The 13840-nt window shown below is 41.9% G+C and overlaps 1 protein-coding gene across 5 annotated transcripts in view; it reads left to right on the plus strand.

Annotated features, from left to right (window-relative positions):
* Positions 1-7690: 7690 nt before the first annotated feature.
* The window catches only part of ITPR2 (inositol 1,4,5-trisphosphate receptor type 2), a 283724-nt gene continuing 277574 nt past the window's right edge, over positions 7691-13840 (plus strand). For 2 of the 5 annotated variants that reach the window (XM_074871355.1, XM_074871356.1), the window contains exon 1: positions 7694-7934. In XM_074871355.1, the coding sequence (XP_074727456.1) occupies positions 7843-7934 (92 nt within the window). In that variant the 5' untranslated portion in view covers positions 7694-7842. Of the gene's footprint in view, positions 7935-7954; positions 8330-13840 lie in introns of those variants that run through there. The other 3 variants (XM_074871358.1, XM_074871357.1, XM_074871359.1) reach the window with 3 other exon arrangements.

A 13840-nucleotide genomic window follows, 5' to 3' on the forward strand; every position in this document is an offset into this window, starting at 1 on the left:
GGTTTCAGCATACTTCTAGACAAGATTTTTGTTTCAATCGACTGCATTCTGGACTAGTAGGAAGAGAGAGACTCCAATCTGGGGATCCAAATGTGCAGTAGTGTTTTGATGATGTCTGTAATTCTATATTAATTTTATTAAAAAAAAAAAAAGCCCTCTTTCTACTTAATCCATTCTTATTCAAGCTCTTATTTCCTGGGCACAACTGGGTTGAGATGACAGAAATCCATTGAGAGCATCTCCCATACAGGGCACTTCCTTCATCTAGGCATGAAATCAGTCTGAAACATCGATGGTGTGAACCTCAATCTTGGTCAATATTTGGCCTCAGAGACATTTTCTGCCTGCTTGGAATCCCAGCCCCATCATTTGGTTGTGCTAATTAAATCATTCCATAATGTCCCGGAAAGTAATCTGCATTTGGGACAGGTAAAAGTAGAAGACGCTTTGGAAGGATCCAACCCACATGCACCAATGCTAATCAGAGGTGAGGGCATGGTGGGCTGAGACTGTCAAAGATGATTTCTTCTATCTCTCTATAAAATAATTCTCTAGACACAGTAATAAATAGAAAAAATAAATCCTTCCTGATCTCTAATTTTTCCTTTTCAACACAGTTCTGAGAAACATCAGATATTTAGTGTTATGTTTTTAGAGAGGAGTGTGTGAGAGGACTTACTGTTTTAACTGGGTAAATTTTAATGCCTCCAGACCTCCCTAAATGACTTCTCTGGAAATGCAGTGCCAACTACCCAAAGCCTCTTTACTTGTGTTCACCTTCCTAACATGTTATTTTCAGTCTATTTACTGATCTGAGGTGAAGGTCTGTGGTCCCTGCTGTCATGAGGAAAGACTGGGTCTGCTGAGAAAAGTTGCTTTTCCTGCCATCTCCTTGCCTGAACCCAACTGTATCCTTGGAGGTGTGCTCACCAGCAGGTGTTCTCACAGACCAGAAAGGGAAGTAGATTTCATCCCAAAGTTAGAAATGCTAGTGTGGCCCAGGAAGGAGGGACCTGGTGACAGCTGCTTCAGCAAAACTAATCACAATTTTCTTCCCCCTGTGGTCAAAAAAAAAAAACCAAGCTGACACAGCCCTTTTGTCTAAAGAGTAACATGGCTGGTGTGCTAATGAAAGAAGATATTTCCTGAAAAAAAGCAGTATTTAATTTTGAATAATAATTTAATTTTCAATAAGAAAAAAAAGTTATTGATCAGAAAAAACATCAAAAGCACAAGGCTTTTTAAGCAGTCCTAAAGTGCAAAGCTTCCACAGGTTTGAAACATCTTTCCTGATGCTCTGCATGATAAAATTAAGAAAGAAAGGGAGGTATTCCTGACGTATGCTTTTCAAGTTCCATGATTGTAATTAAATTGGTGCCATACTGCAATTACAGAGTTTTTCACCTTTTTTAATACATTAGCTGTATTCTTTAGAAATACTAGCTATTGCCACTTTATCCAGCTTACAAATATAACTGCATTTTTAGGCTTCTTACTAGATCTGCTGTTTTTCTTAGACTTCATTATGGACATTTTTGCAAAACTTTTGTGATTTTTTTTTTTTTTAACTCCAAAATTAAGATACTGAGTTTCAGTGAGATATATCAATCAAAGCGTTCATTATTGCTTATATGTTTTCATATATAATTATTTTAAAGAATTTCTGTATATTAACTATGCTGTATCCACAGTGTAACCACTGCCATAGGGTCAGCTGGTAGTATGGTATTAATGACAGGACTCAGAACACAATTGCTTTGTAATTACAGTCACTGTACTCTACAGGTCTGCTGATTCTTCTGTTGCATAGTTCATGGTTAGGAGTGGGCTAGGACTAAAAATGATGCTCTTTTTTTCATTTCCTTCTATGAAGATGATTCACTTTTTGCCTGTGTTTTCAGGTTTGAACCTTCCGAAGTCTCATGACAGCCAGCAAAACAGAAAATTCAAACAAGGTATGTCTCCCTCTCTATTTAGTAGGGAAAGGCTTAATTTTTAGGCAGCCAAGCAGAAAAGAAACCTCAGGAGATGCTGCCTGATTAATAAGTCTGTGGGGGCTGGCAGGGAGTTCTGCAAGGTTGAAAGCAAACTTGATGTAACCGTTGGCACTTGTTCCCCATAGGAATAGTAAGTTCATTTTTGTGTGCTTCCTGATGCTTGCTCTGTGGTTGCGAGCTGATAGAAGGCAACGCTTCAACTTCCTGAATCCTCTAAATAAAGCATCCGTTCTATGTAGATGTTTTCAGAGAAAGGCACATTGTGCTTTCTGCTTTGGTTGAGTTTTCGTATTTGGCTCTCAGAATGAACAACCTTGGTCGTTAAACAGTTGGAAACTTATTTCCAAAGGCTTGAATGTATCACAAAAAAAATATCTTTACTTGAATGGCTTGGAGCTGCTCTCAGAAGTTTATTTACATAGCTGTTGTATTGTGCCACATTTTGAAGGTCGTCCAGGCTTCCTCTTTAATCTAATCTCCTTTTACTTAACTGGTTCACAAATAACCCCAGTTTTCATTATTTCTAAGTTTGTTTCTTTCAAGAGATTATTACAGCAAACCAGTGATTATTTAAATACTTGAATTAATACATATATTAGCTGTTGTAAATTCAGATGTAGCAAAGAGCAAGTCAGCCAGTCCCCATCCATGCATGCATGCTATAATGTGAACAAGTGTGCCTGGATAGTGAGCATGCAAAGCTCATACCCGTGCCCGAATGAAAACCCCAGGTCACTTGAGAGCTGTCATTTTCAGGGCCACCTCTAAGGGTATGGTGGGGTTGAGAACTGTCAATGTTACATTAATGATTGGACTAGGTGATCTTCAAGGTCTTTTCCAACCTAGATGATTCTGTGATTCTGTGTAATGTTGAGAAAACTGTGTTTCCCTCCAGTAGAAAGTTCTTTATAAAACTGGATGTTGTGAATTTAGCTAGAATTTCCTGTTCCTACTAAGCCAGGTTGAATAAAATGGGTAGGTCAGCACTGAATGTTCCATATTCTGGTCTTCTCCTTGTCAATCAAATAATGACGCTTATTTTGCATGATTCACTACACTCCTATTTTATTATGTTACTAAATCACATTTATCCCTGTCAGGCCTCTTTTTCTCCAGGGTATTCTGTTTTTTGTTTTTTGGTTTTTTTTTTAACCAGATGCTTGATATTTCGTATGGCACCAATACCAACATATTGTTTAAAACAACATCAGTAAAGAGTTAACTCCCATGACGAGAAAAAAGGCAAAATGAGTCCCCACAGCTAGCTATCTACCAAGAAATTATCTAGTACTCTGACATTTGCTATAGGCAAAATAGAACAAAGCGCTACCAGCAATGAATCAATTCTTGTGTGTGGTTATTGTCAAAATAAGCTGTTCTGGCGCACTCTGATCCAACTTGAAGGCCAAATAATACCTTCTTTTATACATCCAAGTGTTTCAAAATGCCATTATGCTCAAGGAAGAGTTAGGCTGTCTCAAATATTAATATTCACAAGGTAATGGGCTTGCATGGGGAACTTCATCAGGTGTCTTTAAAAGCCAGGCCTTCCTCAAGTAAGCTGTTAATTGTGTGTTGCTTGAGATAAGTATATTAAAAATATTCCAGCTACAGATGGGCTTTAAAGTCAGAGTTGGATTTTAATTATCAAAATATCTGGAATAGTCTAATCTTTCTTCCCTTCCTGGCCCCCCTCCCCATTAGAAAGATGAGAAACAAACCCAAGGCTTTGAGTCCAAACTTTCATATACTTGCATGCTGAAGCTCCGGGGTGCCTGCCTGGGTTTTGGCCTGGTCCCATCTATATCTATTGTATTGAAACAGTTAAAGGCATTCTTTTCTTCCCCTTTTCCCCCTGCAGCTGGAAGGCACTAGCCTCTGTTTTCATGAAAACAAACATCAATGCTGCCTGTTGTATAAGCCTCTCTCATTGGTCCATTTTGCTTCCACTGAATTGGCCTATATATCTGTAACTTCTTATAAGAGCTAGGTTGTGTAGGTGTGGGATTAAAGTCCTTCCAATCAGAAAATTTTCAAATCCATAAAAAACTCAACTTCTGCCAGGAGCCTCCCCTGTTTAGGCAAGATGAGCAGGAAATTCAGACATCTTCCTAAGATGTGAGGGGTGGAAAAGGAGCAAGAATGTGATGACATCAGGCTATTTACTTGGTGAGTTTTTTGAGGCTGAGGTAATTTCTAATATTGTGTATTTTCACACCTAAAGTGGATGCTCAGTGCTGCAATGGGGTGTTTCTATTGACATCTCTGTGGATAAACTGCTTGTCTCAGCACTGGGACGAACATCAAAATCTAGGATCATGGTAAAATTTTCCTGTATTAAAATACTGCCAGGTACTTTTATAGAGAGATCTAATTTTTACAATACCACTGCAAATATTGCTAGAAATATTTTCTTCTCTGAAAATAAGAAATAGATTAAAGATGGAAGTTGAGTAAGAAAGACTTCTTCACTTCTACAACTTACAGAATAATATGTGCACTGGGGCAGTCTGTCAGCACTAGGTGATGATTTCTGCATCTGGGTCCTGTTTCACGGTGAAGCCTGTATTCCTAGCTTTGGAACAAAAGATTACTAGAGATAACTGATGGAAAACATATTCTAGCTATTGACTAAGCAGCCTCACCTTCATCCTGCAGCTAATTGGAAAGTTTAAAACTGTAGTAAAAATATCCATATTTATCAACCAATTTGGTTTATTTCTGCTCCAGATAAATGAAACAATATTCCATTACCATCTCTGACCATGCTTTATTTTTTTCTATGTAGACTTGTTATGACAAATTTTTTTTCATTTTAATTAATTTTTTTCCAGATACTCTCTTCATAAAACTATCACTCAGAGAGGCACAATCATTATTTTTAATAGAAGAGGGTTAATCCTTGTTAAAAATGCTAGAGAAGCATTTGTCACTACTTAAGTTTTCTGTCTGCAAGGAGAGGATCAGCAAGGGTTCCTCAGATCTGCTTTTCCAGAGTGACCTTCGTACCAGTTTAAGGCCTGGTCTACAAAAGCAGGTAAGTGCTTGCTTATTTTCAGCATACAAATAACCTGGTAACTTTGATTAGATTGTTGGACTGTTTCAACGAGGCAGGTTTAAAATTAAGTATTGGCTTAAACACTTGACTGCCTTCGGGATTTGACCTTTCCTTTTTTTCCCCAAAACACTGATTTCATGACTCCTTTCTAGTTAATAGCCATCACTGCTCAGAACTGGATTGAGATTTCCAGTTCATTTCATATATATCACTCGAGCTATGAGGTGGTAACAGCTTTCAGCTGCTGGCACTCTCCAGCCTGAGCCAAGATGAACAGGTCTAGAAATAAAGGAGAATGCAGTCTGTGCCCTGATTTCCTTGGGGGGAAAGAGGCAAAGACAACTGCAAGTGTAGAACTCTATCAGTTCAAGCTTTGCCAGAGCAAGCAAATGCTAAATATTTTCTAAAGTGACATGAATTAACCTTGTTGTAATGCCAAAAGATGAGGGCCCCTTTCAGTTACACACAGGCAGGCAGAGCTGTCAAGGGCATAGCAGTCCTGCCTCCCTGCTAACAACCTACAGGGGTGACTTGGATATCAAAAGACACGTCAAATGGCCCAGGTAACCTATGTTTAGACAACAGAGTTGAACCTTCCTTGCTGTGAATGGTCCCAAATGAGGATTTGCTCCCAGGCATGCAAAGGACAGGCAAGCTTGTTGCTCTGCCAAGTTCTGAAGTCCATCCTCAGGAAAACCCCCACTGATCTAAGGCACGCCAGGATTTCATTTACTCTCCAGCTAAAGCAGCTTAATTAGGCCATTAAAGCCTGGTATAAAATGGCTGAGATAAACATGGTCAGGAGGGCAAAGGATATTGTCAGCGCACTGTAAAGACTTTGATGCTCAGCCCCAGGTTCAAACTGTCCAGAAACACGTTTTCATGAAATAAAATACCAGAACCCTCTGTGTGGTGACTCCTGGGAGGGACCCTGGCTTTTCGTTTAGATGGCATGGGGGCAGGGAGCCTTAGCTCCTTTCCCCCTTCAGTGTCTTGCTTTGCTCTGACTTTCAGTTTCTAATTCTGGTATGTTTTAATTTAGTCTAATGTTGGAATTTAATATGTGTGTTTTGGGCAGTTTGAAACACCTCATCTTTTGTTTTCCTGTGCAGGAACTGGTTCCAGAACAAGGAGTCTGGCACCGTTCTCTTTGTATTTCTTTTTCAGAAATGTTTTAACATTATGGTTACTCCAGGAGACTGAATTGAAAGAATTTGGTAAAGTGTCAGATCTAGGGCCTGCGTATGTACGCGTACGTAGGCAGGATGCAAGCACAAGTCTTCAGTGGTGTCTTTGTATCCTGGTGGGTAAGAAAAAGAGACAAATCCAAAATATTCACCATAAAAGAGCAAAAGAGGGAACTCTAGCGTGACATAACAGTTTTTTATATACATCTAGATGGTAAAAGGTTTTTTACTTTGAAAACTCAGCATCTGTGATGTCAAGAATTTATGCTCAGAAGTGAGATAAGGCTGGAAGTAGGTGTGGGAAGTTAAATGCCAGTGTGAAACCCTCAGCTTATGGCTGCACATTCCTGCAAACAAATTTATATTCTTATCATTTGAGAGTTAGTATTTGATCAGACTGTTAGACCTGGGTGAGTTGTTTCTTTTTTTTTTTTTTTTTTTTTTACATTTGAACAATCTGTTGGAAGTATATACTTGGTAACCAGTAGTACAGCTGAGTTTGCCTGTGATTAGGAGACTTGGGAAGGTAAAATATCGCTGAAAAATGAGAAAAAAAGAGAAATACTTTGTTTCTTAAAACCGTTGGTGGAAATTACATTTTTGTTTAAAGAATGCACAGTGTTTTTAACAAACCCATACTGGTGACAGCCTTTCCTTTGAACTAAACACTTCCATCCACCGCCGGATGTGTGATTTTGTGGACTGGTACTTGGCCTTGGGCAGTGAACCGAAGCGGTGCAGATTTGCGCACCCCGCGCAAGCCCCTTTGACCGCTGAGGTGCGGGCTGTAGGGTCCTCTTCCAGTGTGCCGGCGCGGAGGGCGGGCAGCCCCTCACTCCGGTGACCGTGGCGTGGCTGCAGTGTCCCCTCTTTCCTCGGTCTTCCAAAGTGCTCTCTAGTTTGTTTAGGTTTTTTTTGCTGTTAAATTGGTGGCAATTTTCTTAGGGAAATGTGTGCTGTGGGAATTCCTGCAGAGGATTGCAGCATGATTTGAAAAAAATTTAAAAATCGTGGTTCCTAAACTTTGGAAGCCGTAAAATAGCGGGTGACAGGGGCTGGTGATTAAGCTGAGCCTAGCGCGACCGTGACCTGTTGGCAGACGCCATCATCCCCCCTCCCCCGCCATCGCTTCGGCCCTTCCTATGCGCCCCTGCTCCGCTGCCTCCTGCGGGTCGCAGCCCCCGGACGGCGGGTTATCCCTGGACCGTGGGGAATTCCTGAGGAGTGATGGGGAGGGGTCTCCGGAGCACGCCTCCCCGGCCGGGGGTTTGGCAGCGTGGTGCGGCGGGGCGGGGCGGTCCTGTCCCTCGCGGCGGGGGCGGGGGCGGCGGGGCGGGCCGGGGCGGGCCGGGCCGCGCCGCGGAGGGCAGCGGCGCCACGCTCATGTCAGCTCGCGCCCGCCGCCGCTCCGCGCCGCCCGGCCCGTGCTGAGCGCCCGGCCCGCTATCGCCCCGCCGCCGCGCCTCGTCCCTCCATCGCCCCGCCGCCGCGCCTCGTCCCTCCGGCCTCCCCCCGCGTCGGCTTCAGTTTTTTTTGTTTTGTTTTGTTTTGTTTTTTTTTAAGGTGAGGCGTGCGAAATCCTAGCTAAAAATGAGCCAAAATGTCTGAGAAAATGTCCAGCTTTCTGTACATCGGGGACATCGTGTCCCTGTACGCGGAAGGCTCTGTCAACGGCTTCATCAGCACACTGGGGTGAGTGGGGGGCTGGAGGGGGTGTGTGTGCGGGGGGCCGGAAGGGGGGCCGCGCCGTGCCCGCTGCGGGGTGGCGACCGGCCGGCAGCAGCAGCAGCACAGGAAGGGGCCGGCAGCGCGCGCTGCCGCCGCGATCTGGGCAGTGGAGAGAGGAAAGTAGGAAGTGGTGAGGGGGGAGAAGGGAGGGATGAGAGAAGCGGTCGTGCAGGCCCGGGCGGCGGCGGTACCGGTGGCGGCACCGGCAGGACGGGGCAGGCGGGCGGCGGCGGTACCGGTGGTGGCGGCGGCCCCGCGTGGGGCTGGCCGCGCTCCGCGCTCCCCGCTCGGCTCCTGCCGGAGCTGCACCTCCGGGCCAGCCCAAACCGGAATACCCGGTGTTTGCCAGAACCCGCGCTGTGGAAGTAACTCTGCGCTGTACCCAAGTGCCTTAATATAGTCGTTATTTATAGCCAACTTTTTTTTCTTTTTTTCTTTTTTTCTTTTTTTCTTTTTTTCTTTTTTTCTTTTTTTCTTTTTTTCTTTTTTTCTTTTTTTCTTTTTTCTTTTTTCTTTTTTCTTTTTTCTTTTTTTCTTTTTTTCTTTTTTTCTTTCTTTTTTTCTTTTTTTCTTTTTTCTTTTTTTCTTTTTTCTTTTTTTCTTTTTTTCTTTTTTTCTTTTTTTCTTTTTTTCTTTTTTTCTTTTTTTCTTTTTTTCTTTTTTTCTTTTTTTCTTTTTTCTTTTTTTCTTTTTTTCTTTTTCTTTTTCCTCTTTCCTTTCCTCTTTCCTTTCCTCTTTCCTTTCCTCTTTCCTTTCCTCTTTCCTTTCCTCTTTCCTTTCCTCTTTCCTTTCCTCTCTCCTTTCCTCTCTCCTTTCCTCTCTCCTTTCCTTTCTCCTTATTTTATTGCATGTCTGAGAATTTTTGACAGAGGCGTGAAGGACAAAACCTTTGCTTTCTTGCTCATCGTCGTAATCAGCTCGTTAAACGTGCATCCCTTTACGTTTGTTTTGCGTTTGCCTGAATTCTTATCTGCGGTTGTTAATGATCAGATAGTTATAATCAGATAATTAATTTCACAGGGATGCTTTTTCCATGAGCAATTCTTTCACTTTACAGGATAAAAAGATGTAGTTTAGCTGTGGCTACTTCATTGAACTACTCCTGCTTGCTTGAGTGTTTTATTAACCTTGGCCACTTTAAATCACCTTTTTGGAATACAGGACAGAAAACCTCAGTGAGTGACGATAGGAATACATTGGTATCTTTCTTTAAACAATCACATAGTTTGGTTGTAGTGACATGTCCCGAGGGTACAGTGGTTCCCTCTGATGTTTGTAGAAGAGCTGCAGTAGTTCCAGTGACTTTGTGGCATGTCCAAAGTGAGCATGTCCTTAAACCTTTTCATCAATTGAAACATCTCCTGCACTGTATGAATTACAGTGATCCAATTGACAAGGCAGCTCAAACTCTAGTTAAATATCAGTGTCATTTGCTGCTCAAATGTTAGTGATACCTTTAGAATAGCAAACTTGCTAAGGATGATCCAGTAATTAATGTGTGCCTGGGTATTACTCCTGTAAGCTGCGTTAGGCTTGCTGTGTCCTGAGATCTCTCCAGCGGGGGACTGTAGGATGAAGTAAGGGCAATATTAAAATGCAAACAATGAATTGCATTGAAACCAAGTTACTTGGTGTGGTACTGTTACTGGAAAAGAGCTGGTGTTCAAGGTCCTTTATATTTTTTTTATCTTATTACTTTCTATCCTTACTGTTCACTCATTTCTTCTGTTGACAACTTTTTTTCTATGGTTTGTTCTCTATTTGTTAATTTTGCACCTTCTCTATCTGTGACTTTCTGTTTTGTCTCACATCTCCTTTTGTTTCATTGACTCTTGTAATTTTAAACCCTGTCTGAAAACATTTGCTTTCTGCAACTGTTAATCACTGCATATTGTTCCTCATTCTTGTAACCCCAGCATTCCTTTTTTTTTTTTGGCATAATTTGTTATTGAGTTGTTTGGTTTTATTGTTCTGTCTAATTGTTGTATTCTGTTATCTGGGGGAAGCTAAATTTGCCATACTTTTTATTATGTTGAGAAACGTTCCTCATTTCTGAGAACACCTGCTTGTCTAGAGTCACAGATGTTTCTGCTGTGGATAGTGCTTGTACAGCTGCCTATCACTTGAATACGTGTTGGCATTCCCATGTCGCAGTCTTCAGATTGCTGGTCGTCCCCTCATTCCTCTGAGTTAGGGCAGGACGTTTACCCTGTTTTATAGATGGGAAGTCAAGATCAAAGCTTGCCTAAGGCACATGGGAGCTCTTTACCAGAAGAAATAATTGAACTCAAGCCAACACCCTGAGTTAACAGACTATCTAGACTCTCTTTTAGCCATCTAACCCAACTCAAGAAAAGTACCTGGGATGAGACAGCACTCCTGTGTGCATCTCCTTCAGTGGCTGGCCAGAAGTTCAAGAATGCTGATATAGCTCTGTTAGCTTTTCAATACAGCTTCTTTGTGCCCTGCTCCCTGCTGTGGTAAAGGCAGATGCAGAGCCAGGAGGCTGGAGTTGAGGAGCTGAAGGCCTTGAAGGAAATGTGAAATTACTAGTGGAGAACTCCCATGTCTATTAAATGGAAACACTGACCCCTCTGCTGGTGGTGCAAGAGCTTGGACTGAAATTTCAAGTTGTCATGCCAAGTCATGTTATCTGTGCCAGCTATTGCAATTACTGCCTTTGGACTGGTTGCAGCAACACAAAAGACAGAAAAAAGAACTGTACATTCAGGGGAAAAGTTTGCCCAGCTGCACATTGGGTGTGCAACCGTTGCTAAACTCCTGCCTCTCCTGCATTCCTGTAGGTCCTCTGTTTGCAAACACCTGAAAAGAGGCAGCCTCGTCTTCCAGATGTGCCTCTTGTTGGTGGTGACAAAGTAGGGTAGGAGCGGGAATGATTGCTTGCTCGCTTCATTTGACTGATGTGGGTCCTTATTTTATTGCTCTGGCCTGTTGCTCAGGGTGCTGTTTTGAAATGTGCTGGTCAAACTAACTTGTCGCTTACACTGTTAAGTCCATTGAGTAGTCTCATGTGGTTGCAAGAACTCGAAATCCAGCTCAGGGCTAGTGACTCTGCAGCAAGAAGAGTCCTGTTTATTTTAAGCTGTCAAAGGCTAATTGTTTCTTAAAGTGTGAGTGAGGCTGTTGTATAAATAAGATAAAAAAGTGCACAGCATCCCTCCAAGTGGGGGAGGTCTGTTGCATCAGCGGACCTTGCTCCTTGAAGAGTTGAACCAGCTCAACAGATTAGTTTTGAGGGAGGTTTCTAAGCAAAGGCTGTCTTATGCATTTTAGAATATTTCTTGCTCACTTGCTAGTGCAGAAATTTTTACGTGCTCAGTTTCCCCAGGAAACTTAAAGCTGAGAAAGATGCAGTTGAGCTGTTCAGATCAACTGTAGGGTCAGGTTAATATCTACTATAACCTGAGTGTGGAAATCTTCTCGTGCAGTTTAAGAGGTCCTAACCTCCTTGTTTAGGAGATGGGGGGAGTCTGTGCCTCTTGGCCCTCTGTCCAGGTGAGCGTGTTGAGTGGTGCTAGGTGAAGGCAGGAGTGCCTTTCCACACCTCCCTCTACAAAAAGGGTTTGCAAATCACTGGAATGACAAGGTTCTGTAAATGGGACCCAAAAGGTTGGGGCACTTCTTTGAGCGGGAAGAAACCTATGCTCCTGTCCTTGTCTCTGAACTGTTTCTTTACTATAAACAGCTGTTGGATGTGAGCGTGAGGGCTCTGCTTTCAGATTTGATCCCTCTTAGTCAGAAGAGGAAACTGAACCTCTCTGCCGCATCTGGGGTTAGTGCCGTAGCATGGGATGGGGGCAGAGGCAGGGGAAGTCAGGAAGTGCTGCTCCAAATTCTTCCTCTGGTGTCCATATTTTAAAAGAGAGGGGTTGTGCTCAGTTTTTGGAGTAAGAGGTATAAACCACCTGTCTCCAGGAGGATGTTCCAGGCTGTGGATCCCAAGTAGAGTGGGGCTTCTCCGAGTGATGGTACAGGAGAGGTTTTTAGGGCTCAGCATTCCCCATTGGCTACTGCAGGTCTTTGAATACTGACTGAGATTCCAAGCAATCCCCTGCTCTTTTTTTCTCCTTGGCTTTGGGTTTATTCTGAATTTGGATGCTGCTCTGAGGTGCTGATAATGTGTAATTTGGCTTTTCCAATCTCAAGGCTCTCTGAGCTCCCCACCCTCCCCTTCCTTTTTAAAAAGGTGAATGCTTTTGAATATATAAACTGATAGTCTTGCAACTTAGTACAGAAAAGGAAATGTTTGAGGAAAGGAATTTACATCCATGGGTAGCTTTCTGCCATTTCAAGATATATTTGGTGCTGGATTATTGAACTGTGCTAATAATGTGGGTTTTTTTCCCCCATTTTTGAGCTTTTAGTGTGTTTTAGCTTCTGTACAGTTGGAGGCTTTGTGTCCCACAGGAGGTATGTGGCAGAGCTAGGCAATGAATCCAGGTGTCTTAAGTTGTCCTAGACCAGTGTCTGAACCTCAAGACCACCTTCCTCAGTATTTTGGCTATAAATGTTGTCAGTGATGTGTGCTGGAAATTAGAGCTGCTATTCATCACCTATTGGTTACAAATCGGGGAAAAAAGTCCATAATGACAACAGCATCAGCTGTCGGAAAGTTTGACAATGGCCCTGTTAGTCACCATCAGTAGCTGCATTCCTGTCTCACCTTCATAAATGCACTTCTGTGCCATAGCAGCGAGAAACCTCATGGAACATAATTAATAGAGCATGCAGCAGGAGCTGCCTACTAGGTAATGTATGGCTGTGGATGATGAGGGGTGCTGAGAATTATTTTTAATTAGCAGCAAAAAGTGTGTTGTGGAGTATTTGGACTCAATCTCTTTAGTTTAATGTTGATTTTTCTTGAACAACTTAATTTGTGTAAGGGCTTGCCAGAAATTTCTTATTTGAAATGAGTATCACAGTTTTATTTAGGCTTCTTCACTGGGCTTTTGTGCATTAGTTGTCTTACTGAAGTTGGACTTCACACACAGATTGAGTCAGTTGTACTTTGTGAAGAGACAAGATTAAGTAGAAAGTGCTTATGACACAACATAAATCAAAATATTCCAAATACAATGAAGGCTAAAATGTTGTCATCTTGGTGGCCTCAGGAATGGTGCTAAGAGAAAAGATATAGTGACTGATGATGCTTATAACACACCAGTGAGTATTTTCATCAGTGCACTTATTTTTTGTTTACCCTTCTCTCCTACTGTCTGAAAATGTAAACTATAGTTAAGGAACAGAGGATACATCCTTTAATTAATAGCAAATTTTTCTTTCTTGTGCCAGTTGACAAAACATAATTAGTCAGGAAAGAATAAAAAGCCTGAAGAAAATGAGTGACATAACTAGAATTACTCATAATTTCCTATGGGCAAAAAAGTACTTGTATGTTTTATTACCTAGGTACTTCATCCTCTGGACTGACAGTATCAATGGGATCTGACAGTTTTGATTGTGTGTGTGGTTTTTTTTTTTAAATACTATGTACATTTAACATTTTCAGAAATATGTTCTCTTGGTTGTCTTCCTAATGCAAAAGCACTGGTCTGAATTCTGCAGCTACTTTGAATGTATGCTAATGTACATTTTTCAGCTATGTGGTGTATTTCTTTTCTGTGATAGCTTATGCTTAAGAAAGTTATATTATATGCATTAGTAAATACCTTCATTGATCTCACAGTAAATGCCACGTAAGCAGAGATGTAGACATATAAATACAACTCTGTATCTTGCATACCTTGCAATTCACTGCATATATCAAAGTTTATATCCTCTGTAATTATCCACTTAAATTAGCAATCAGGCACCGCTCCAGCTTTGTCATTTATAATGAACTTATTTTG

Source organism: Strix uralensis, chromosome 5, assembly GCF_047716275.1.
Source record: "Strix uralensis isolate ZFMK-TIS-50842 chromosome 5, bStrUra1, whole genome shotgun sequence".
NCBI classification, from domain to species: domain Eukaryota; kingdom Metazoa; phylum Chordata; class Aves; order Strigiformes; family Strigidae; genus Strix; species Strix uralensis.